The 27958-nt window shown below is 40.8% G+C and overlaps 1 protein-coding gene across 1 annotated transcript; it reads right to left on the bottom strand.

The window, feature by feature from the left end:
* Window positions 1–284: 284 nt before the first annotated feature.
* pth2ra (parathyroid hormone 2 receptor a) lies at window positions 285–27518 on the bottom strand. The gene is made up of 13 exons (XM_040202446.2): window positions 27165–27518; window positions 20705–20810; window positions 19008–19118; window positions 18394–18515; window positions 16745–16842; window positions 13944–14127; window positions 12889–13042; window positions 11445–11505; window positions 10394–10460; window positions 7425–7519; window positions 6011–6149; window positions 3630–3671; window positions 285–2718 (listed from the first exon to the last, which is right to left on the bottom strand). The coding sequence occupies exons 1-13, from the start codon at window positions 27228–27230 to the stop codon at window positions 2341–2343; spliced, it is 1623 nt and encodes a 540-aa protein (XP_040058380.2). The 5' UTR covers window positions 27231–27518; the 3' UTR covers window positions 285–2340.
* Window positions 27519–27958: the final 440 nt, after the last annotated feature.

The following is a 27958-nucleotide window of genomic DNA, read 5'->3' as shown; positions in this document are numbered from 1 at the left end:
TGAACTGGCGACACCGATGCCTGTAACCATAGTAACCCCATTCTGCCTGAGTGGCACAGCGAGGATGAGAGAGGATGAGAGAGGAAGGGAGAGACGCTCTGCGGCTGCAAGAGCTGATTGACTTTAAAAAGTCATAGAGGGTCTACAAATGTGCTGAAATTGATTCACGTACCATGTCCTCTGCTGCAGCCAGCCATCCATCCATCCATCCATTGTCCAACCGCTTATCCTGCACACAGGGTCGCGGGGGGGCTGGAGTCCATCCCAGCCAACTTCGGGCCAGCAAGACATAAAGCCTCATAAAGATATCCAGACAATTTTGAATATGATCCTGCATCTTGCTTGGACTGAATAATGACCGCACGTGACATACAGCATCTCTGTAAAACATTGGACTGCTTATTATACGGCACAGACATATTGATTAAAATGCTTTTATAACAAATGTGTTAATGGGCAGTAGTGTCAATGGATGAGAAAGGTATCTATCGCCTGAATTTATGCAATTTTATATCAGAAGACTTTGTTGTGCCACTCCCCTGTCTTTTCAGTGGTTACAGTGAGGATTTTTAACAAATTCAAATTTCAGATATCCGTTGACAGGCAAATCTATGACTCCATTAGCCAATAACATCCTGGCTAACTACAGCAAACATACCTTGTGCTGTTGCCTCATTCTAGCAACAAACAACTCAAATGAATGTCCTAATATCAACAGTACACACGGTTTTACACACACACACACACACACAGCATTCCTGCTGTGCATAAGGGGATATAGACTGTATTTCAAGGGACCCATAGAAACCATTAACATTGGTTTTGAAGTCAGTCTGAAAAATACTGTTGAAAGGCCACAAAACAATATTTCAGTTCATGTTTTATAACACATAAAATGGTATTTTTCTGTGTGTGGCAATACATTTTTTGAGGTAAATTGTAAAAAAACATCTGTCACCAACAAGCAGGAATGCCAAAGTGTAAGCATTTACGTGATTTAGCATCACCAAAACCAAGAGGTGGGTAGGGTGGAAAAGCACATACACAACAAGACATAATTGAAAAGACTCCTTAAATTTCTTTCCAGGCTTCTGCTGGGGCAGGAGACACACATTTACAATAAATCTCCTATTTTTCCACTGCATTTGATAGATTAACAAACATGCATGCACCTACGGAACTTAAAGCAGCCTTAATGTAGCCCTTCACAGTCAGCAGAACAGTTGATACAACAATAAATCTGGATTCTAATGCAAAATGCTTTTCTTAAAGGAACTGTTCATATTAAGTTCAACTTACAATTATATTTACATCACATGGGGCTCTTGCTCCTGACAGAACAAGATGTAAACATGAATGGTGTCCAGCTGAGTAGGAGAACAGTATCAAGAAGCTACAAACTGTAAAAGTGAAACTGCTCACAAGGTTGGTGGATCATTTTGAGTACCCAGGTCATGATATCTGGAGAGTTAAATTGCTGTCTAGTTTCTATTTGGCACTTGAAACGCCACAAGCCGAGTGTCTTCTAGTTCCAATAGATTGGAAAGAAAGCCAACGCAACTTCAGCAAATATCAGACACTTAGCAGATCACACCAAAATAAATCTAGACTGCAGTTACCTGTAGTGCTACTTATCAATCGTGTGTAATTGTGTCGGTCTCGCAGGTGCTTTGGAACAAGTCGAGAAAATGACATAAAAATTGTTCAATTTCAGTAACACCTTGGGAAGAAGAAAGGCTCATCATGTTGACACATTCAAGGAGATGAGTTTTCTTCTGCAGCAATCATGCGTATAACTTTTATTGTAAACGAATGAACAGCATTTATCTAACCCCACATGTCAAGTGTTCATGTGTACCGTTTACTTAGGGTGATTAATCACTTTCTTAAGTGGTTCTCAATGCCAAAGCAGGACATGTAAGGCTCTCCCTCAAAGTGGGAAATGAACGCCTTCAGTCAGAGGGATTGTGAAACTAGCTACTATCTATCTAGATCGGTTTTGCTTGTTGAATAAGTTGCATTTGATCTTTTGGCACCTCATAGTATAAACAGACGTATTAAACATGTCAGGTCCCCTATTCCTATCAAACTATAATCAACATAGATGATTTCCATGTTTTGGCATGAATGGAAAATCATTTTAATCATCTGAAAGTGTCTTCATTAAAAAAAGGAAATTATTATATGAACATAGCGAACATAACATGTGTCGTTGTCCTCGAGGTCATGGTTCTGCAGCAAAAATGACTCCAGATGTGTATTCAGTCGGTTGCAATCTGCAACACAACCACGGGGTGCCACTAAATCTTTGCCTTTTCATGCTTTGGCGATGGACGAAGGCTACAGGGTTTCGTCCTCGTCCTCAGCTGTCGCACTCGTACTGACAACAGCTGCATTTTCTTTCAGCGAGATATCGTCCACCTGCTTGGGGCCGCCGTCCTCGGGTTCCTCAGGTATGGACGGGTCCGAGCTACTGATCACATATCCTGGCAGGGTGCTGACCACGGGAGGGCCCGCGTTCCGACAAGCGCGGCTTGAAGCAATGTTGGTAGAGCGCGTGGAAGGGCCCGCCCCCGCCAGGTGGGACTGGCTGCTGGTGCTGTTGTTGTTGATCCCGACGACAACGGAGCCGTAACGGTAGCGGCCGCAAACCACCGGACCCTCCCACTCAAAGGCCAAGTTCCAACGTGTCCATGTTTTCTTTATCTCTGTCTGGACCTGTGGGGATGGGAAGAACAACGGATATAAGTTTAATTATACTGAAAAATGATCTTGATTGGATCCAGGCTAATTATTTAAGTTTTCAAAACATTTTTATAATTCATTTTTTTACAGTGAACGTCCGTAGACTGTCATTCAACCCCCTTTTGGGAATATTTTTGAAACAACCCAACAATTGTCACCAGGAAATGAAGAGCAACAAACATATCACGAAGGAGTCCTTTTTTTGTCATGTGACTAATGTGACTAAAATCCGACAAATTCCCCGCTGTAGGGCTAATAACAGAATTGTGTTATTGTATCTTATCTAGCATCTTCATCTCTACCACTTAAAGCTACTAAAAGGAACTGTTACTGGTTATGAAACAGTTTCAATTAAAGTAATGGGTGAGTACCCTTCCACTTATTCATTTTTTAATTTTAAAAACAAAATAATGCTTAGATCTATATCCAGATGAAAATAAAAATGTGTTTAATTCATATTCATTCAAATTGCAGTAACTCCTGATGAATTCTACATGTAAAATAAGTGGTGCAAATGATACAATGTGGAGAACAAAAGGCGTGCAAGAAAGAACAGAGAGGGTTTTGTGAAAATAATACTGGCAGAAATGTCTGTTCTTGTTGCCAATTAAGTGTCTTGAGTACAAAGCGTAAAAGAGAGAGGAAGAGAGTGACACTGGTGTAATGTCAGCTCTTATCACATTCCATTTGAGAAGGCAAAATGGAAAGTAACAGACCCTTGATTAGATTAGGTATGACACTGTATTTAACCTGTTTTTAGTGGCTTTGATTAATTCAAAATCAAACTACGGCTCATTTTTAGTGGTTGGCATTCTTTTTTGTTTTCGCTTTTGTTTGTGCTTCTTCTGAGCAATCACTAGCATTTGGAAAAACAATCTACTCACCTCTCCGTTGCAGAAGCAATAGATAATGGACACAAAGAAGCCCTGAAAGGAAGAGATTGACACACAATTTGTGAGCTTGAATCTCTTGGAGCAAGTGAGAACAAAAACGTCTGCAGTGCAATGATCACAGTCACGGATTAAATGTCATTCTTACAGACACAATCTCTGTCATCAAAATAATGGTGTTCCAGGTCATCCATCTCTATGTCTAAACTAGTGCTTATCTTATGAAAAAAAAGAAAGTAAGACAGAAATGGTAATCTCTCCGGGTTCTGCGGCTCCTGTTTCACCTCTTGTCCCTGCCTACCGCTATGATAAGAAGTTACAGGAGGGACACGGCGTCTTTGTGAAATGTTGGCTTACGCGAAGATGTCAAGGTGTTGGTGTCCATGTGTGCTTTTGTACATGTGTGTCTGTGAGTGGCAGACATCCAGTCCTCATTTAAAACAGTTTGAGAGAGGTTCTGGTACAGATTCAAATACGAAACCCAGTGTTCATATTGAATAAACTAGTTTCACTTATCTATCACCTCAAAGGAATCAAAGGAGTGTTAGTCAGAGCATCTTTTGCACAAATGCGAGTGCTATGCATATGTTTGATAAAAGATCTTAGATAAATATCCATTATGTGACTCACACAGAGTAGTGTTTTACTCTGTATTTGCTTTGATTTTCAGCACTATCTTTACAAACGTTATGTCTTTTAGTTACCCTGTCGTCTGCCATTATAAAGACGACTGGGTTTCATCATATTTGTGGTTCTTCTCCTTCAGGCTTTTTTCTAATTGCAAACATTTGCAAGAGCAACAGCCTGCCAAAGTTAAGCTTCAAACAGGTTACGCTATTTAGGTTCAGAAAATGTGGATGACTTAACAAAGTACTTGTATAGTTTTGATTCACTGTAAAGGTGGAAGGTATGGAAATCTGAATGACTTTGGAAATTAATGGAAAATTCTAGCTGAAGCTGAAATTCCTTCATTTTGGTTAAGTTTGAGCTGTTTTAGAAACCTGGGGTCTTTGGTTTAAGTTAAATGTAGTGGAGAGACCAACTGTATGGAATATTACAATGTTAATAAAGACATAAGCTTTATTATTATTATTATTATTTTTAAGTTTATGATCTGTGACATAATCTTCTATCTGGAAAAAAAACCCAAATCAAAGCATAGAAAGGTGACATTTAATTCTAATTAAAAATAGTTATCGCCTACTTTTATTAGAAAAGACACGTGCATATGGTTTTCTTATATTTTTAAAATAATGTGATTTGGGTCAAAATAACTGAGAAAGATACTTCAATACTCCTATCAACCAAGGGTGAAACTCATACTGAGGTGGACACATTTAGCTTTGTCACTTTCATACATAGCAAAATAAGATTTATGTATTTTAAGTTTTGTCCAGTTCAGTCGACTAAATGCATTTGTAGCAAGATTTTAGCATCAATTATGTACGCTGTAAGGAATTAGCTGCACATGATTACACATCGCTCACACATTTTGGGTACCTTCATCAATGAAACAACCTATGATCATCTAACAACAAAGGCACATTTTTGCAGATGGTGCATTACTCCAAACTGGAATCCCCGATTTACAGTCATCTCATTGTCTATAAAAGTACATTGAATGAGTTATTTTTCCCATGGTCCATTATCCAGCAATAGTCATCACATTTTCCCTCAAAGATAACTAGAGCTTAAAGTGGATACAAAAATAGTACTGTGTCTTGGGTTTGGGATTCCATCCCAAAGAAATCTGTTTTAGTGAGTGCAGATAAGACTGCTGCAAGTTGTGAGATGTGTCATTGTGTAAAAAAGAGTAAGCCAAAGAGTTAATAGCATGAGTGCCAGTCCACTTTCAGCACTGAAGATAACCGGATAAAACAGGCTCTAATCCGCGATTTCTTTTCAGTCCACTATTTTATAAACATTAAACTGCAAGAGCTGGTTACTGTTACTGTATATGCAGTGATATGTTTGGGAAAAGACTCTAAAAGTGACCAAAAACAGAAGTCCCCAGATGGTTGAATGATCTTTATAGTCCTCTGTCAGTAATGAAAGAAAGTCTGTGTGTGTGTGTGTGTGTGTGTGTGTGTGTGTGTGTGTGTGTGTGTGTGTGTGTGTGTGTGTGTGTGTGTGTGTGTGTGTGTGTGTGAGAGAGAGGAATAGAGTAACTATGCTGAGTGGTTGTTTACCCATTATTGAGTAAGCCACTGCAGTAAAAAAGACTGCACTGCTCTATCTGATCTGTGAATGTGAGGATCAACCTTGAGCTTGTTTATGTCTGTGCGAGTGCCTTCTGTAAAAAGGCATATTGAATGTTTGAGCGTATATTTTCACATATTATATCAGTGTGAAAATGGCTAAAAAGCTCTGCCTACCTGAAAGGAATTGAAGAACAGCTCACAGTACATGCGGACTTCCCAGCTAGATCCTTCCATTGTATGAGGCATCCCGACAAAGAGGATGTAGTGTATGCCAAACACCAGCACTAACACCAGGGTGGACTTTGCCAGTTTCCTATGGAGACACATACAGTGCGTGAATAAGAATGCAAACCACAGCCTGGCTGCTTTAGGATATTTTATTAAATACCAATATCAGCATTTAAGAACATTAGCATTGAATAATGGAATATCAATCGACTTTTTGTCATTTTTAGAATTTAGATAACTTGGTTTGAGATAAGTAGAAGTTACCATCGATCCAAATGTATGTTTAATGTAAGTAAATACATTTGCAACAAATTAGTTTTATTGTTAATGGATTTTACCACTATAAATACTGACATCAGTGATGATTTGTTTAATGCAAAGCTCACATTTCTCCCACAGATTTGAGTACAAGAAAATGACTTCTTCCTCAGAGAATTTACTTTACATTTACATTTAAATACTTTAAATACTTTATATTTAATATAATTGTAATCCTAAATGAAATACATATTCATTCAATTTTGGGATATATAGTGTTGAATATTGATCTCCTTCGCTGTCTCCTCTTAGCAAATTATCCTTGCTGCTGAACATGTGAAAATGAAATACAAACAAGGTCTGGCCGATGTAATAGAGGCGTAATGTCATGCAATCAAAGATTTACAGTCAGACTCAGTACTTTTGAGAAATTGCATTTTCAAATTGCTTCCAAAGCTTCACGGTAAACTGGCCGCCTTTTGATTATTTGAGTATTTAACATTCTGTATCAGTCTTTTTTAAGCCTTCCACAGAATGTCGGCAAACGCTCTTCCCCTTCCCTTCTAACTTTCTGAAATGTGTTGTGTTTGGCTTGCATTTATCTTACAGCTCCCAGTTTGCTGCAAAAAGTCACTGTCATTTTCTCTTTTTCTGCATATCTCTCTTGCCAGCAGCGTACTTCTTCTCAGATAACACACTGTAATTATCTTATTTTCATCTTACGCTTTGATTTTTTTAAAGGTTTTAAAAGTTGGGGACTATTTTGGGGGTCTTGGCCACTTTTCAGTTCCTTTTATTGGCTTTCTGCTCAAATAAACCTGACAGCGGCTCACCTGGGAGCAGCTCCTCTCCCTCCATCACCTCACACACAGGCAGGAGCCAGTTACTATGGTTACGGGCTTTGGTGTCGCTAAGTTACTATATCCAGAGTCGTCGCCCCAAACCTTTTTTTTTTTAAATTGACTCTGCTTATGTCTGGTAGTCAGACAGGAGGATTAATGCTAAAACGGAATTGCCCTGCAGATTAAATATTAGCATTTAAAAACACTCATACGTATATCTACCTCTTTACATTTGGAGATGCATTCGGTTGAGAACAAACCTGTACTGTTTCCTGGTGTCGTATCTTCCCGCATTCGTCTCACGGATTTTGGTGGCCAGCACCCGTACAATGTTCACAAACAAGATGAAGTTGAGCTGAAACAGAAGAATCGAGCCGGAAAAGCTCTTCATTTATCCAGTAAATGTTTGAAGGGTGAATCCAAACATGTAAAGTGTAGCTGTCATTATATTAATATTCACAGAAGATGTTTTCGCTCCAATTCAATTCAAGTTAGCGCAGTCATCGCCCGGTTGTACATATCAAGCGATGGTATCTAGCAGAGTAAAATGCCTCTTCTATTAACATAAAAATGTGTTTGTCGAAGCCAACCAACAGATCGAATGTGTTTTATTTCACAAGCCAAAGTTTGTGTTTTTTCTATCTTCCAGTAAACAGATTTTAAAACAGACAAACAAACTCATAAACACATTCTTGATTTCAACGTGTAATAAAGAAAAAGCAATTTTTATACCACTTTTTAAAACTTTCTCAGATGCGATTATCTGTATATTTGCCACAATATTTTCAATTCTGTTCATCAAAAAGCAAAATGAATTGAATGAATTGAAAAAGAAAATAATTGAGCGGCTACATTTTTATTTGATGGAAAACTAGTTAAAAAAAAGCTTGAGAGGCTGTGCATGCCTTAAAGTGAACTGTTCTTTTGAATCAATTATACTTTATTTCATAAGAGCAAGAACAAAAAAGCATTTTTTCAAGGGCTGGGATTGTTTTTTAGAGGCATTGAGGAAAAGCAATTTAAAAAGGTGCCAATCGAGGATTACTTTTTCCACAGCCAGAAGCCAGGGCCCCTGAATCTACACCCTCCTTTCAGTGCCCTGGTTGAGCCTGAATGAGAAGATGGTAACAAATGGAGCTCCAGAATACACATGCCAACACAACAACAACAACAATAACACAATACTTTAACTCCTCCTCCATCTTTCATTACTAACACAATACAACATTTACTTGGACCACAGTGCTAATGAGATGTCTGTTCCAGTATCTTTATAGATAACACTATGTGGCAGGTGTTTTGCGATGTCATTTACTGCAACATTCGTTTTAAATTGCCTGAGCGGGAGAGCGGGAAGTTTCTGAACTAGATATCTAAACATCTTACTGTAGATAACTTAATTCATGTTTTATCATACTCAACAGCATCTTGTCTCAAAGAGAATTTTCCTCCACATGACGAGCTATCTACAGAAGATATAGCCACTCAGAAATAAAGCATTTGCATGAAGCTGAGTGGTATAATGCTAAAATTGAGTTTTAGGTCCACCCAGTAACACTGCAATTAAATTAAAACTTTAAAAAAAGAAATTATAATTAGAGGTTTAGCATTGACGGAATTATGACAGCGAGAACACTTGATAAACTATGTCTAGTTTCATACTTCTGTATTGCACAGTTGCAAACAAATGAAATGTTAATGCTTTTAAGACATCCTGCTGCAGGTCGGACAGCATTCTCTTACAACTAAGCTCTCACACTAGCCGGCTGAATGCTGATGTTGTACGCCATTGGGTCATCGGAATAATGGTTTTACCAGTCGGAGATGTGACAGAAATAAACACTTGCTTGTGAAAGACAAAAAGCGTTCTGCTGTGAAAGAGATGTGTTAACAAGCTAATTAAAGTGCTAAAAAAATACCTCTGCCGACTATACCTGGACTAGGTAACACTTTATAAGCACTTACGATGGCACTTGTTTATAGCACTTTGTAGTTTGGCTTTCTGGGAGAAATACTGTACTTTCTTGATTCTTGTTCTGAGTCTCTACACCTCTTGGTTCAATGCACTTATTGCAAGTGGCTTTGGATAAAAAAAACACAGCAGGAAGTACGTATGATTTGAATCACTAAACTCTATGATTCTTTTTAGTGTCAACATCGGCCCCTGGTACCCACTTAGTCAGTCATTTGGGAATCCACTCAGTCACAGATTGACAGAAAGGAGGGGGTGGCTTTTTAAAATGATGTTATGGATGTTATTATCACAGCATACATCTTTAACACATTATCTTAGCTTTCACCTGATGTGACGGACTGCTGATAATTCATATTGATTTTGTGAATAATATGTAATTATCTGCTAATAAGAACTAATAACTAATAAACAATCCGAGTGGCTTTTTTTCCCCCCAATCTCTTGGTTTGTTGCTGGAACAGCTGATAAAAGTCTGGTAAATCTGTTAATAGTTTAAGTTTTGTAGTTCATCACAATTCAACCTTGACGGACACATAAATATCTGAACCAACTCTTGAGTAGGCAGTTCAAGATAGACGTTGAGATCAGAAAGCAGTGCATCGGTCCTCATAAAAACATCCGCTCTCCTTTCAATCTGCAGGAGACTTTTCCCAATCGCAGCTTGGCAGCAACTCGAAACAATCAACCGACGGGACGGATACAACTTAGCGTAATTCCTCAGTGGTTCCTTTGCCGTGTCCTCACGGCGAGACGCTGCATAAACAAAACAATCGGCTCGTCCTTCGCTCTCCTTTACTTGTGTTTTTTTTGAAGGTTTTAGTACTTTGAAGTACTACAGTAATCCCCAGTTTGTAGAGGTGTGTGCATAGGGAGGATTAAAGGACAGAGCGAGACTGTTAATCCTCATTGATTGGCAAGATATTCACTTGCAACAAACACTGTTGTTGATTGCTTTCTACATTCTACACTTTTTTCATCTTTTGCTGCTCCTCCCCTTTTCGAGTCGCCCACACATCATTAAAAACTTGCACATTACTTTCTGTCTATGACAGAATTCTAGTCAGATGTTTAGTTGAATACACCCTGATCTGCACCCTTAGGCGTTGATTGAAATTGGTTCTTACTAGGACGATTGTCTCCGTTCAAAAGAGCTAAATCTTACTTCACGCCACGTACATTTCTTTGAAACTTCTCAAGCCACAATCACTTGAAGCAACAGAAACGTCAAACTGTTTTTCTCATCTGAAATCTTACCCCGACGGCGGTCAGAATGGGAGCCTGGTAGATCCATTTAATATTGCCAGCGCTTAACTCCCAACACCTGCAAACACCAGAAATACAGAGGATGGGAAAGGAGAGGATGGAATATTAAATAAGAATACAGCAGAGTTTTTAAAAAAACACATGGAGAGAGAAAATGTGGCACAAGATAGATGATTGGGGTCTTTGTAAAAGATTTTTTAAAAGTCTGGGATTTGTGCAGAGCAAGACGGTGCAGTGTGCAACCCAACGCTAAATAAGACAAATTCATGGACTGGAAACACGCTGTGGAAGGATTAAAGCTGCGTACACGGGTAAATCACAGACATTTGTCACACCGTGGTAACGGCCTGTCAATCACAAGGTAGCGAGGCCGTAAAGCACACCCTGCTCTATGGTCCATTTCACTCTAAATGGACCCATGTTTACGAAATGAACACAATTTCAATAATTGAACGATAATTTCTGAGATGCATGGCCTTTCCCTCAAAGACTTTTATGCACTGAGACAGAATTTTGCAGTCATGGCCATTAGAAAGACTGCTAGTTTATTGATGCAAACCAGATGTTGCCGCCTGGCAAACATAGTTTGTTTTGTAGTAGAGTCAATATGTCTTTTCTCTTTGAATTATATTTTTCTCTTCATACATTACATCAAACCCTGTTTATAGACCTGATATAATATTTTATACTTTCAGTAAGCATTCCTTATTTTCTAACACTAAACCCTTAATATGAATCTGTTATGGAACTGTATTATTACTTAGTTACAAATGTATAATTCATAAAGTGAACCTGATACGACACCTTTCAAATGTTAAGCTTGTTAAATAAAAATGTATTCAGATCAGATCGCATTTCCAATCATGCCCAAACCTTAATTCGATTGATTTAAATGTCACCACAGTTATGCAATAATTAAAAGGATCTTTGTGTTTCTTTCATGTTTATATTCAAGCTTATTCATTAACATGTTGAACTTTAAAAAAAGTTTTTGGTGTTATAAAAGATCTACATTCAAACACGCTGCGACTTGTAATCTCACCTTGCGTCTGCTAGCGTAGCCCTGACAACCGCCCACACCGACACAAAAACAGCTGGAACACCTGGAATAAAAAAAGCAAAAAGCCAATTGAAAGTGTGCGCACTTCAAAGAGCCAAAACATTGGCTTTCAAAAAAAGGAATATGGTACGACAGGCTGTCCAATAATGTATACCCCCCTCCCCCCAAAATTTCCAACTCATCAACAGAAAGAGTCCTGAAGTGGTTACCGTTTTATTTTAGCTCGTTGAATTGTTCATACAGAGGAATTCAGGTCAAAGCCCAGGGAGTGTGAATGATAATGCATGTCATCAATTATGTGGCTTCATGAATATATCTACTTTCTTAAACCAAAGCGACTGCACAGGATTGGGAAGACCGAACTCTCTCTAATCCCTCGATCATCTAAATGTGGCTGCCTACTAAGAGTCCCATGATTAATCTGTCCAAGTGTATGCCGAGGAGACGTGTTCCCCCATCCTCCTTAAATTGATAGGTTATTCCAACAGATAGATACATTTTAAATGAATGCAGCATCTTGAAGATAAGCGGCAACGATAACCTGAAGATAAGCGGCAGAACTGGAGGCTGAGAGAGTCTCGTGTGAGTTTGAGAAGGAAGTAAGTGGATGTCACAATAATATTCTGTAGATCACTTAGCATAGAACTGAAAAAGCAAGGTATTATCTCGCTTATTCAATGGGAACCTGATTACAGCCAAAGAAGATAATTAGAGCATTTTCGTCTATGCAGCTAGCAGCAGTTAGATCTATTCTAGATCTAAAAAGTACGAGTCTGCAAAGGACAGCTATTCAAAATGAGCTCGTCAGAGCGGCTACGTTCATGTACATTCAGCAGCTATGGCGTGTTTCTCTAATGTATATAGAAATTTGTTTCATACTTCAAAAATATCTGCATTTGCATAACTTTGTTAAGTTACATTTTCTTTTTAAAGAAGACGATGACACAAAGCAATCTTCAAGGTATCGTGGATCCTTATCTCGCTATTAGCCCTATGGAGCAATGTTTTAATAAGATGGTCTCCATTCGGTTTCTTTGAATGTAAAAGCCTTTCATCTAGTGATAATTGAATAGTACCAGCGGCTGTGTTGCTTCTGATCCCCCACGTAATTCCCTTTCACTCAGAATGCAAGAGCAGCACTTTGTAGAGACGAGCTTCGTATGGATATGCACCGAACATGAGCAGACAATAAACACCACAAGGTACTGAGAGGGTTCTGCATTCTACAGAGTATGTTACTGCTTCGTACTTTCTGTGCATTTAATAACATTGCTGATATGGCAACTGTGACTGTATTAAAAGTTGAACATCTCTATTACCTAAAGCGTTCAGCGTTGGCTACATTTCTGCTGAAGTGGTTGGAGAATTGTTGAGATCTGACTCTTTAGTCATGCAGCACCGTGTCTTTATTTATTTTCACGCTTACCCCATCCGATGAGGGTGAAGCCCCACAGGTATTTGGAGTCTGATCGGAAGGCCATGAAGATGAGGCTGTGGAGGTAGAGGCCTTCTACCAGGATCCAGTAGTAATTGGTGGCCAGAAAATAGATGAAGAGGAGCACTGTCACCTTGCAGCCAATCTGATAACAAAACATTATCCCTTTTATCACGTCTCATTGGAACCTGACACATCACTGTGATAACAGTACAAACTAATCCAGCGCAGCGGAAATAGAGAAGAAGATTTTATCACCGCCTTGTATAAATCTGCACAACATTGAGGAAAAGTGCTCAGTTTATCAATACCGGGCATCAAAACAGCTTCAATGTAACACTATTTACACACACATTTGACTAATTGACAAGCAGTTGTTTGATCACTGCAATTCCCAACTACGATGGACCAGGATTAAAACAACATTGTTCAGTGCAAATCAAATAGTTGCTGTCACTCTTTAAGATTTGTCAAGTTATTAGTGACCTGAAACAATCATTTATGACTCAAATCAGCCGAGTGAAAAAAGCAATACTGACCTTTGTACCAATTTGAGACGACTGGATCTATTTCTGAACTCGATTGAAAAAAAACGTATTATTGCAGAGCAACATTCAGATCGTCTGGAGCAAAGTCTGTGCTTCTGCTGCGATTCAAACTGAAAACATCACCGTTTGTGATGTTCAATCGGAAAAGTCCCCACAGAGGATTTGTGTCTTGCGACCATCGGGGCCCCCCTATGTCGTACCTGCCGCCTGTTTGGAGTGCTTCCTATTTCCTGAGCGGTGAGCGCTTATCAATACACCATTGTCAATAACTGTGTCTTTATTATCCAAGCTGACCTTCTTCTCCAAGTCACCCGTGTCTACCCTTTCTCCAGCTTCCGTCTCTCCTTGGTATCCCTCTTTGTGCACCATTGAGCGTCGGACGTAAAGACGCCAAGAGCGGCTCAATGGAGCCGTGATGTGCCGTCACGAATCAGAGAGACTTTACTCTACTCAGTTGGCCCTGACTGAAGGAAAAAAACTGACCGATCTGGTACTTACATACTGAGTATTGTCCAGTGGTGCCATGGTGACGGTCTTTAAGTTGTCCAACAGGGCGGAATCAAAGTCCTGCAGTCCGGCGCTGGAATGGACGACTTTATCCTTCACAAAGATGCTGACCGCCCGGAGCATGAAGGACACAAACAGGTGCATGTGGATGTAGTTCCTGGTGCAGTGAAGACGCCTGCCAGTAAAAATCAACAGTATTCACTGGTGTGAAATCATGAGATATGTTATGCACTAGGAAAAAACATCCAAAAGAAAATACAGCTAAGCAGTTTTGTCAGCTGAGGTTTCTCTGCCGCAAAACAAACAGACAGGCTTTATATTTTCCTTCTAACTGCTGCTTACGATCGCTGCTAAAACAAAAATCCTCCTGTTCACTTAATGATGATGTCACCATCTTCACTGTCACACTGTCCCTAATTGGCTCTTAAGCATCAGTGAACTGTTGTAGGGAGCAGCTATAATCGTGTTTAGTATGCAAATGTTTGCCTGAACCTCTCTGAGGTGGATTTGGAGGAATAATTCCGTGCCATGGGAACTGCTTTGGCTCACCTCGTCACACTGCATTAGGCATCCTGGGCAGCTTCTGGTTGCTCAGCACCGTAATAAGCTAATGGTTGACTGCGGTTTTCTCAGGTTAATGTGTTGTAGCTAAATTGGGAAATGAGGTGCCATGTCGGGGAGAGGCAGATTATTTTGACATTATATTACAAAGAGAATAGCAAAGAGAGCAGAAGAGGGTTGCTGAGGAAGATTTTGAAGCTGCTCTGTGATGTCAAGCGCACTAGATGTAAGCCCCGCATCTGTCAAAGTAAATCTTATCAGCTGTAACTGATCAGAAAAAAAACAGTTTGAAGTTTTCCTATTAAATGATCCGGCTCTGAACACCTTTCGGCACTTTTCCTGGATAAGAGATAAGATGTTATTGACTAACTTAACTTCTTCTTCCCTCCCTCCTCATGAAATCCTGCTGCGTCTCGCTGTAAAAATGCTGCGATTCGAATCCAACGAGTGATTAACAGGGGAACGGCAAGATGGATTACCTCGAAGTGGACGATGGGTGGGATGCCTTTATAAGCTGTGAGCCACACTAGCGCGATCCCAAAAGATGGATATTGCCTCAAAGTTAGTTTCTTGTGACGTCAAATGATTCTCTCCGCAGCTGGACGTCGGCTTGTTGTGCACTCAGCTTCCCTTTTCTGTTGCCAGCACAGAACCTACTGAGGCTGCAGAGACACGGCAGCTGCCCGTAAGGACCCATTAAGCTGGGTACAGTTGTGGTGCATATTGATTATATTTCATGTATTCAGCACAAGTGTTTTCATGTCCTGAAAATCCTTTTTGGCCTCCTTTCAGTCTCGTTCCCTGCGTCGCGTTGTTCCCCGCCAGGCTCTTGATACAGGGCCACTTCAGCTGAGAGGGCTGCACAGAGATTTCAAGAAGGGTTTTGAGGTGTGGATGGGACGACTAAAATTACATGATGAACCTAAGAGCTCTGCCGGTGGAATCGGTAGGTCAATGCCAATAAAAAAATCGTGATGAGGGAAAAGTTCTTCTGTGTCTTTCTCTCCATTCTGGAGAAACTGTACACATCCCCCTTTAAAAAGTTATATCAAGCAAAACTTCTAAGGCAGCATTTAATGGTTTTTCCTACACCGTGCGGGCAGTTCTGAAGGGTCAAAGAGGACCAACGCTTTTACGTGTATCTTAATAATTAGGTGGCTAGACTTTACCGACAGCAGGAGATTAGGATTAAACATTTGTTCCACTTGATTCCAACCACGAAACACATTCAGCAGCAACAGGATTTATTCATTAAATAAAAAAGTTATTGGCAAAATATGTATTGTATGCGTGGAATGTGGTTCCACTTTGTTATTCATTAATCATTGCTGTTTGGGATATGATTTTAATGTCAAAAAGAAACAATTTGTCACGTCTCAAACAGTAGGCCACATTTCAGTGGGATTAGTTGTCTGATTATCACCTCTGTGTCAAACTGTTCACAATATTATTGAGGTTGGTCTCAATCATTTAAATATTTGACAATAATATTTGAGTTTTAAAACTTTTCCTTTTAAAATCCAGGGCCAAATTTGTAATGGTAAATGAAGTGAACCTTAATTGAAAGTCTTTGATGAAATGCAGACTCCATACCTGTAATTATTGCTTTCCTGCACTGGCACTAAAATATTTACATAATTCCTATTGAGCGGCAGATCTATTTCAATGAACTCTTCAATTAAACTCGACATTTCAAATTCCATAAAGCATATGCAGCGGTGGAACAGCCCGCCTGATGGTGTGATGGGCTGCAGCTCAATTAGCACCTTCAAAACCAATTGAGAAAGTCTGTTAAAAGCTGCTAAACTCGCTGACCTTGAATTATCAGATGTGGAATTAATTACTTTCTTTTAGCTTTGTAATTGTGCCTCTTGCGTGCTTTTTTTTTTGCATGGCTCATTATGATTTACACTGTACTGATTGTTATGCTCTTCTCTTTATTTTGACCTGCAAAGGGAACGCGGATGTGAGGAGCAACAATCCGTCCCTGAATGTAAAACACATGGGGAACATCCTTCAGGGTCAAACATTCAGATTCTACATCAGAAGCACTGAGGGAAAATGTTTGCGCCTCCTTTTAGGACCTTTGGAAAAAATATTTACACCTCCTTTTGTGAGAATGCAGGCTTTGGCTGAGGGGGCCAATTGACTTTTCGAAACCCTTTTGGACAACCTGAACAGCGCTCGGTTGTCAGTAATTGACATTTGACATCTATAACATCCACTCGTACCTGAAGTATCCAATGATGAAGATGGCCACCAGCAGAGAACTGAAGGACACGGCGTAGCCGGTGGTGTACATGACGTACAGGCGCTCGAAGAAGTCTCGCTGTGAACATACAAAGGGCTTTTTAGTCCGCACTCTGAGGTTGGAGCGCAAACGACAAACATGAGTCACAGGCGTTGGGACCAACAGGATGTAGCAATGGCCACAAAGGGAGGGAGGGAACTCATTATTTTGGATTTGGAGTATGATGAGGGTTAAAGCTGAGACTAATGCCACATGCCGCTGTGCTGCACATATGACACATCCAAGACTGGATCGGTAACTTACTATTGCCAGGTCGTAGAAAAGGTATATTTGTTAGGTCTTAAAGTCTTAAATCCTTAATCTCTGCATGCTTACAAACTGCAGACATGAGGAGTGTAGACAACTAAATATTTTTAGATTGGTTTGACTCAGATGCCCCATTGACAGAAGATGGCCGATTATACCTTTGCATTTCCACCATCAACTTAAGTAAATATAACATTTTAGCCAAGGAGATATCCAGTCCATAAAGTAAAAAGCCACAGCGATGAATATTCCTAAAGTCAAGTCGGAGATTTACATTTTCTGGTAAATTGTACAATGACCAAACTCCTGCCTATTCATATGTTCACGTCTATATGCATGTAATATATACATTGTAATAACTGTAAACTATCCAATGCTTTTTTTGAGAAAAATCGTTTTTTTGGATTGAAGAAGAATTACCGAATGGAGGCTTGTAATTAAACGATTGCAATCAGCACGAGGACAAATATCCACTTGAGCCATTTGTGCAGACTCTTAGGAGTCTCGAGTGAAGTTGGACCCTCATGGACATTGATTCCCAAATAAGGATCAAATCAACAGAGATGATTATTGCTGACTTGCTAAGCCTTTCTCTTAGTATCCTGCCTTTGATTGACCCATATGTTTTTTTTAATCAACTGCATGACAATTACTGCATTAGTAAAAAAAAAAAAGAGCACATTCCCCCCATGTAATTAAAAGATGCACGATACATCTCAGGTCCTACGAGGTGATTAAGGAGTAAACTAGAAAGGAGCACTTGTTAGATCCTTTGCCGCATTGTTTGTTTGATTGAATACACGCTGCGCAGAGTTGGAAAATAGACTTCATTAGACTAAAACACGAGCAACAAGAAATGGGCTCCGAATCCCCGTATCCACTTTACACGAGTGTGTCAAACCACAGAAGAAAACTCCCCGGGCTTTCCGCCCACTCAGCAGCGGTGTGCGCACTGATAGCTTCCTAGCGGTTAGCGGTTATCCACACGCGGCGTAAATAGAGTGAAGAAAAAAAACGTGGCTCTGGCGCCAGATTAGAGCGGCTGGGGGGGGCGAGGGAGGAGTCAGAGATTTGGGTTTCAAACCTCTGAAGCAGCAGCTCACTCCTCCCCCAGTGTGTCCGTACATGTGATGGAGCGAACACGGCTGTGATTTCAGTCAGGTGTTCCTTCAGCGAGTTCCCCCGAAGGGTTCTTCAGTCGGCCTCAACAATGGCTTCCGTGAGAGGCCCTATGAGATTTAAAGCTCTGACGTTTAGTTGACTTACATGCGTGTTTGGACCTCGTTAACCAAAAAAACGGAGTGATTATTCAGTCGGACTCACCCTCCCTTCCTCATCGGGGGGCTGAAAGAAACCCAGACACTCTGAGTAGTTGGTCCATGTTTTGTTCCAGTGGTCGACGAACACCCAGGAACCGTTCACATCACACTTCCTATAAGCATGTCCTGTAAAAAATAAATAAATATTAAATGCATGTGGATTTTAGGCACTTGCCCACCGGTCTAGTAAAGGGAAGTTATCTCTTCAGAAGCTGTACTCTCTAAACCTGCACAGGTGAGTTCATGAACACATTGATCTCCAACTTCACCGACTTCCATGGGAACTCTAGGGATCTCTATAAGAATTATTTTGCAAAAACATTTTGACATCAGCACGAAGGCCTTTGCACGCTGGGTATATTACGTCTTTCTTTGTTAAAGGGGGCACCAGAAGGAGTGGATCTCAGTCAAGCCTTCACCCTAAAATGTTTAATTTACCAGAAAACACCTGTGTGAGAGCGTAATAATGTAAATAAAGTAAATTACATAATGTTTGGTTTTAATTTTGATTTTGAATACTGAATATTCACATTACAACCTAATTCTCCATTACTGGTAGTCTTCTAGTTCTCACTGTTAGCGATGGTCAAACTGCAAAAAAAAACAATAATTGTTAACCTTTGTGGTTGAAGTCATAAATGTAAGACGGGCAGGGGACCTTGGAGACCAGCCCGGGGGAACCGTGGGGCCAACAAATAAGACCGTCCCAGTCTGGAGGGCACACCTCATCTACAGCCAGCGGGATGAGATAAGTAAGAGGTCAGTATACAACTCACATGTCTTCTTTTCTTTTTTGTTAAAGAAAATGTTTTGGATTCATCAATTATTCTTTGTCATTGAAATATCAAATCTTGTGTTGTCAATCAGTAAGATGGAAGTTTAAGGTTCCTTTAGAGCCACTGTTGCAGGACTAGAATAATATATTATAGTCATAATATCATCATAATATGGCCTTCACTCTGTATATTCCTATATACATGAATACAAACATACAGTATACATACTATAAAAGCCTCAGTTAAATATCTCTGGTAACATATTGTTCTGTATGTTTGCTCGTCACTGATTTTGTAGGGGAAAAAATGTTCTTTTGCCTTTTACCAACAAAAACATGAGGTCAACAGAAACCGCTGGATGTCAGTGGAGGTCATTGGGTAGAATAGTTATAAAATCAAAAAACATTAAATCTGGTGAAAAATGTGAAAGCCACTTAGAGACACGGAAATGGAATCCCTAAACATAAGTGTGCCCTTCCAGTGACTCCTGTGCTCCCCGCTATCAACACAAAGTGCAACTTTCAACATTTTAAAATGAACCTCTGAACTCACTTTCAGGGTACAGAAGAACATTGATTGTTCCGCTTCTGTGTTTATTTCCTGCTGCTTCCTAAATGCAAAACATTTGAAAAATAATGTCGAACACACAGTGTTTTTGTTTGGAAGTAACTGTTGCCAAATACCTCGACTATAAATTGTACATTGTATATATATATATATATATCGAATCCTTAACATTCATGAATCCTTAACATTCATGAGCCACTATGAAATCCCAACTTATGTTAATAATGAAAGCAGCTAATAGTGAGCGTGTAGATCACACGACGGAGGTTGAACCGGCTGAAACCGTCTCCTGCACGAACACCCTTTTGTTGATAAACTAAAGTCGATCAAACTAAAGTCAATCAAGAAACAGATTGACATATTAGTTTTTCCGTGGTCACTTCCCATCGCCTCCGGGACGGATATGACGATAGAAGAGCAGTAGACAGCGAAGCGCGGCGAAGGCTGTGAATTGTGAAACAACAATAGGAAAACCCAAACGACGGGCACAGCAGCCTGTAGCTTTTGAGATGCAAACCGTCTTTTGCTTTTCAAATTGCAGCACTTTTTTGGATTTATGGTAATTTGCAGTTTTCATTAGTTGGTTCGCAATGTCACATTTATTTGCGCTTTCATGAAGGCACAAGAACCCCCCAGTATTTACATCCCTAGAAGACAGCCTGGAGATAAAGAAAATTGCTTCGAAGATGCAAACGTCCGCCAGACAACACGTTGCAAATATTTGCATGTAAGGTTTTGCTCTGAGAAGTCCAAATGGCACAGGCGCTGGAAAGAAAATGCACGACTGCCGTTAAAAATGGGATTGCTTGTTAACTCTGTACGTTACATTATTTTTATTGGTTTAAAGAAATACCAACGATTGTGAGTGATTAAACTGCCCAAGCGAAAAAACGTAGAGCAGTCGGAACATGAAGACGATTGAGAATAACGGCGCAGAATAAAGGTGTGATTGTCTGTGGCTGCGTGTTGCACCTGTGGACCCGGGCTCAGCGCTGGTGAGGTTCTGGTAGCACTGCAGTTTGACTTCATAGAGGATGTACATCTGCTCCTGTGCGGAGAGAGGGCCATCAAACCCCATCTGTGGAGCACAACAAACAAGGTCAGATCTGTCACGTTCCATTTATGTCTGTTCAAATTACACTTTGCTTTTGGCTTTTCAAAGGCATTTGGGACCCTCTTTTCATATTCTGTTGGCCGTGGTCAACAAGGCCAACGGAATATGAAAAGAAGGTCCGAAAAGGCGATTTTATTGTGGCCTCCAGTTGAGGAAAGTGGAGGAGATTTGTGATAACGAAAACAAAAGGGAAAAAAGCAGTTACACGAAGTTCTGTGCATTTGTCATTTGAATATTCTTTACGTTATAGCACTACAGAAGGTTATTTGTAACATGCAAAGTGTGCTGAGCCTGACACAAAGACACAATGAGCAAAGAACACAGAGTTCCGCTTCATAACCAGTTTTACAGGCTCTACAGGATGATTGTGCTGTTGCATGATAAATCAATCAGGAAAGACCGTGTAAATTATTTAGGTAAATTGTAGAGCGGCTAAAACCCCTGAGTGTGTTGAGACAAGTAGTTATTGTACTCAATCAATCTTTTCAAACCAGCATCCAGCCAAAAATGCCTTTTGGGGCTTTTACTGAGACTTTTTAAAACCTTGTTTTGATCAACAGTTGGATATTTAAGCTGGCTAGCTGGCATGGCCTTTCGGTCCATTTGGTTTTAAAGAACAAACGGATTCTTACAGTAGCATAAAGTCAAAGGTGGAGCCGCTCAAAGGAGTCTCAAAGACGTTTGTTTGTTGCTCATCCCACTTTGCGGGGTGTCTCGTGCATTTCAACTTCCCAATTCTACAGCATAACGTCTTTTGAGTGTGATTTCTTCAACAATGCATTGAGTTGGATTCCCCGTGACAGGCCGTTTGTGTTCATTGGAAATCCATCTATCAAACTTGACACTTTCAAAGGAGAAATGGCACCTTCAGAGGCAGCTTTAATTTATTTTATATTGAACTAACACCGACCACATGGCGGTCTGACACTGTTGTATGTGAAAGATGTGATTATTAATGCCTAATTCAAATGCCACACCTTCTACCTTTTGAGAATTGTGTTTTGCAGCAGTGTAGTCACTCCTGCTTGGTCACCTTTCTGTATGTAGAAGAGTTAGGATAAGGAATGTTTCCTCTTTTAACACCTTCACTCTGTTTGTTTCAAGGTAGAAAAGAGAGACGGCACACATCATAATATTTACTGTCTTCACACTTTCAGTTTAGCATGTTAGCATGCTAACATTTGCTAATTAGCAGAACTGTAATTAGTTAACAAGTATCTGTTCATTATCTAAATTGTTAAACAAACATTTAACTAAGGGCTCTAGAGGAAATGTCAAGGAATCATGTGAAGATAACAGGCATATTTGAGGATTTTATTTTGAAGTTCTTTGTTTGATACAAATTCAAGATAACTTCCTGATATGGTCCTTAAATGTAAGTCCCTGCAGATCCACTATTTCTTCATGTATGGCTACTGGGCGAAAGCTGTTAAGCCTGTCAATCAAAGACAGGAGTGTTTTTTGTGTGTCCGTCTGCTTTTTACTAAAAGGAGCAATTACACAGACGTTTTTCAGAAATAATGGAAAAGCATAACCGTGGTTTTCATGTTTTATTCTTTGTTTTTTTAATCCATCCTTCAAACCAACTATTTTTTTTCTCCCTCCGCCTGCTCAATTTGTTGCTGCCATTTACGTTTATTATGAGAAATAGAAATGATAATAATACAGCAGCAAACCAAAAACTACTTTGTCTTATCAACATCCTTAGTAAATAAATAAATAAACATGTTGTTTTCGTCCTTTTAAGTTGTAATACCGTGAGTCATGACTCATGACGCTCTGATGAGGTAGACTCATGACTCATGAGTCTACCTCTGATGTCAGTTCAGATGTTGAAATTGTAACAAACAAGATGTTTTTGTATTGAGCGCCCGTCCTGCCGCTCCTAGGCTGGGAAGATAATGGACCGGGAGCACCGGAGGGTGGTAAATGAACGGTATTTATTCCCACTAAATAGGGAAATGAGGTGTGTCAGAGCAACACACTGACGTGGGGGCTTTTATCCTCGGGGAGCTCTGGGACCAGGCGCTCTGCATTTGGCAATCTGGCTGGCGCTGCTCACCTGTGACACCTTCAGGGATGATGGGACAAATGAGTGGTTAAACTACCCCTGTGCCTTTGGAATAGGCAAGGCCGTCACAATCGGAAATGGAATACAAATTGCCTCAAAGTTTTTACCATCTTCTAGTCTGTAGAGATGAAAATCTATCCAGACATTATAATTGCATTAGTGCACTGTACATTTGAGTAAAGGTATCGTTATGGAGTCATATCGTCTCATGCCAGCCTGTCGTGGGGAAGGACACTGTGTTCATAGGGACCAAGTCAAGTCTGCTGAACAGTGGGATGTCAAATCCGTGACCAATCAGGCGTGCTGAATCTGACGTGCATTCTCACACGCGACGGAGCATCACACGCGATGGAAGAGGAGGTTGTCGGCCATTAACTTGGACCGTTTATTGCATTGATGTTCAATGCCCCCCGATTTCCAAGTGGTCATTTTTCAGCACAACCTGGTCCCTGTCGTTACAACAGTTTGACAACTGAATGAACACTTAAAGTACACAATTGAGTGATTGATTGCCTGTAAGATGAATCCAGATATACTTTTCTTCCTCCTTTCATGGGAAGGAGTCTTGAATGGACTAAAGGTTTTAAGTCTCTTTCGTCAAACTTTTTTACTTTCTGAGCCACTTAGCGGCTTTAATAGAACGTTCTGTTCATACACATGATCAAAACTCATCTGCGCTGTTTTAAGTCTTCCTGCTGTTTCAGATCTCTCTTCTCTCCGGTCTTTGGCCGAGGAAACACAGGTGTTCACCTCTAAAATAGGTTCAAGTATAGACCTCCTCGAGCAGAGTCCATTTCATGAATGTGAAGCAAGACTCGCGTTCGGCCCATTTTGCAGAACAGCAACAATCTGCTGATTCCATCAACTCCGATAGACGGCTGCTGGTAAGCACCTCCGCACTGATGGTTTTCTCAGTTGGTTGTGGGGGCATTATATAGAAGATCCTCTATGAAAAGTCAGGGATCCTTTGGAAAACACTGCATCTTTATCTAGTGTTTTTACTGAAAATCATTTTTTTTTAAATATCGTTTAAAGCAAATTTCCCCACGATCTGAACTTGAGGCCCAGTTGTTTGTTTTTTATTTCTGAGTTACTTTTCGTCTTTAACCTGCTGCGTGGGGCTGAGGGGTGATACCGGTCATCGGGGTGCTGCACAGTGGAGCTTCCCTCTCGCTGTCTGTGTATTACTTATTCCAGGGGTCGAAGAGGCACTTTGCCTGCATCATAATGAGAGCCAGCCGGTCACATCACAGATCTCCGCCTGCTACTCGTCCTCCCAACTCCCAGGAAACTCATTGATTCTCAGGCTTCTCACTAACAGGATTTCAGGCAGGTCTCTCCCCCGTCGATTCATGGTGGGGTACGCAGCCGTCCTGTTTTTCGTGGTAATATTGTTGAGGCTACAAAAAAAAAACCACGTGTCTGCATGGTCTTGTGCTCTGTCTTGAGTCAACGGTAAAGTTGTTTTCAATCGAGTCCATTTAATACTACTACTACTTCCACGGTCGCATCCAACAGGTGAATCTTTGCTTCCAGCACTGCGACCTTCTGTAGAAGCTTTTCTACAGAAGCTCGATGAAGAGCAGGCCTTCAGTCAGAGCAGCAGGGGTTTGATCCCATGTCCACATCTTCGGCGAGACATTTTAGCCCACGTTGCTCCAATAGCCGTGAATATTAGTACCTGACGGGCAGGTGGCACCGTGTCCTATCATCGGGGAGGGATTGGGGGTGAACGGGTGAGTGATGAAATGAGCTGTTAAAGTGCTCTGAGTTGTTGGAAGAATAGAAAAACGGGGTTATAAGTACAGAACACTTACCTTTTGCAGACCATTTGCCTTTCTATTCACTGCAGTTTAGGCATGAGTCTTTGTGAGGACCTCATACCATCATATCCACAAAGAACTACCTTACCACAGATGAATCACATGTGGCTTATGGTTTCTCACAGAAAAACGAATAATCAGACAAATGAAAAGCATATGCACTGCAAGAAAGCCAGAAGTACAACTACAAGCAATCAAAGTAAAAGTTAACTTTATTTGATTTTGCTTTTGCACTACACTTATGACTGAATATTTGATGGATTTCATTCACGCTTAAATGGGCTCTCTTGATTAGATCCCAGGTGCTGTTCATATGCATATTACAACCCAGCACTCTTTGCACGTCTTTTGCACTCCTGTGTGTGTGCCTTGTCTGACTTTCCCTTTCCCTGCTCTTGCTGTGGGCTGTGTTTGTGTGTTGTTAAAAGAATATTTGTATTCTGTTCATGTGTAAACCGTTGCTGCAACACAACCCCCCCCACCCCACTTCCCCCCTTGAGAAGCAGTAAAGAACCTTGAACATTTGCACAAAAAAGGTTTCTTTAATATTCATCTACAAACTAACAACTATCCTTCCCTGACCATTTTTCTTTGCCTTAACCTCACCAAGTATGCTACACGTGCCCCCTCCAGCCTCTGGGATCAAAGCCCTCCTCCCCCCCGTCCAACCCGGCTGCCTCCCTGTGACTTCTGTGCAGCACAACGCAATGCTTAATTAGCCGGAAAACATGTTACCCGGGCACATAAGCAGCTACATTTACTCCAAAACATATCAATGTCATCTGTTTGGGGGCAGTGCTGCATAATGAGGTACGGAGAGGGGGTTTAATTACACAGATGAAAGGCGCTTTTTTTGACGTGAACACGTCAGCAGCAATTTACTTGTCTGGCGTTTACCAGCATGGACTTACACAGTGATCTGGCTTTTGATGACCAACGTCGAGGCAACGGGGACGAGCTTTCTCAGTCAGAGGGATCAATCTGCCTTTGTTCACTCTACACATTCCTTCTTTCACTCTTTAAGCCCAGGCACATGTAAAGATATTTTTAAAACACTCCATATGCAATGTGGGTGTTTTTGATTTGGGAGGCATGGCGACTTGAAGGAACAAACGAGGATGGTTATTCTTCCTCCCTGAGAATTTGTGACCGGCTGAAATGCAAATATTAAGATAACTGCAGGAGAGCCCTGAATATAGTTTCGCAGAAGTAGTCGAGGCGTCTCCACTTTCAGATATGTGGCAAGTCGATGTCTGAGGAAGCCAAATCCAACATGCATGTTTGCTCAGGAGGGGGGGGCCTTTATCAGCAGCACGTCTACAGCCGCTGACCCTGGAACCCGGCCCCCGGGGGGAGCCGAGTGAAAGCGATGGATTCGATTTCACTAGCCAGCTGTCAACAGCTACATTTGGAAGTGAGCATCAATGGCAGCGCTTATGCCATGAAGCCAATTAAGAAATCGAAAATCGAGAGAGAAAAAAATAGAGTCCATGCAGCAGCTGTTGCTGCTTCAGTCCACCAATTAAAAGTTGGAGTGGTTCAGGATCTTTAGGTGTGTTGTAACAAACTGTAAAACCTTGACATGGGTCAGGGTTCTTGGGAATAATCCGAACGAAGCTTCCTGCACTGGTTCGCATTTAAGGCTGAACAACTTTAAAAAGGTTTCACCACTCAACACAGACAGCCATTAAACACTCATCTCGAAATGTCAGATTCCATTAAAAAAAAAATCAATTTTCCAACCATACAAACTAACGATTAAATTCTGTCATTTGTAATTTCAACACTGTTGTTTGGACTGAATGCTTCTGAGCAGCCGGGGCAGAAGGCGCTGTCCGCGGTGCTGAAAGTACAGACGCGCTCTCCTTCTTTCAATTGAGCAGAAACACCTCAAACATTCCGCAGTGCTAACCGGTCACTCACAGGGCGATCCACGGTTCCGTGACTCACGCGCCCGCATGCCTGCTGATTCCCTGGCTACAATGTTACTCGTTAAAAGGGCAACGGTCCACGCTGGCAGGTGCTTTGATCCGTTTGGTGGCAGCTGATCAATGCACACATTTCAAATGAATTATTTAAAATGTAATGACGGGAGAGAGAAAGCACGTTGACCGTTAGGAGGAGCTTTTGCTTTTAATTATGCTAAGGAGTTGGCCGCTGATTTCTCTTTCCAATCTATTTAATTAGCAGCATAATCCAATCCTGCGAAGCCAACACGGGCAGTGTGAGTGTGCAAAAATTGGCAGATGAAGGCTACTGATACAACTCCACAAATACGGAACAAAAACAACAACAGGCTTTCAAAATTATAATATTTATATATTTTTTAAATGTATGAAAGAAAATATAGACGTGGTTGACTGCAGTAAAGAAAAGAAGGACTGTTGTCATTTCAAAGATTCCTGGCGAAGTGGCTGCACTTACCTGTGCGTCTGCAGGAGCCCGGCGCAGTAAAAAGTTTATGACTAATATCCTCACGAGCGCCTCCATCTCCCGCGATGTAAGAAAAGAAAGAAGAATGTGAACTCAGCGTTGGTTTGAATTCAACCCCGTCGAGATCAACACTTAATCCCAATTGTTGAGTTGGAGCTTCACGTTATGACAGAAAGTTGTGCTCCGAAACGGACGGACCCGGCGCGCTCCACGTGCTCTTCCTGCGTGACATCGCTGCCCGCGCGTCGGTCTGCGGGGAAGTGCGCCGCGCGCACAGTGTCGTCACAGTGCGTCATGATTTTGAAAAAAATAATCTGGTAAAAATGTTCTGGACTTGAAGTTCCGCCTGTGCCTCCGTGAGATTTGTCGCTGAGATCTTCCTCTATGCTTCCTCTCCTCTTCCTCCCTCTCCTCGTGGATTAAAGCGCGGGAGAGGTCACGCGCCTAACTTGTGTGTTTTTGCCACAAAGACCCGCTTTTATAGGACATCTGTAAATGGAAAATGAATTTGTTTTTATTCATCGACTGTCTCCCTTTTTTATCAACTCAGCATACAAAAAAAAAGTTCAGCCAAAAAAATACAATGTTGGTTTATACTTTTTACATACATAACCTGCATAATCTAATGCTAAATATTAATATTCATAAAATTAATATTGGTCTTCAGACTAATTTTGCTAGTTTATTATTAGTTAACAGATGAGCAAGCTAATGCTTTTTTAATTATGTATTTGTGATATGATTATGATATGATATAGACTACAGTATACAATATCATCTCCGTA

The sequence above is a fragment of the Gasterosteus aculeatus genome, chromosome 16 (genome assembly GCF_964276395.1).
Source record: "Gasterosteus aculeatus chromosome 16, fGasAcu3.hap1.1, whole genome shotgun sequence".
Taxonomy (NCBI): Eukaryota; Metazoa; Chordata; class Actinopteri; order Perciformes; family Gasterosteidae; genus Gasterosteus; species Gasterosteus aculeatus.
This window is presented reverse-complemented; position numbering and strand designations above follow the sequence as displayed.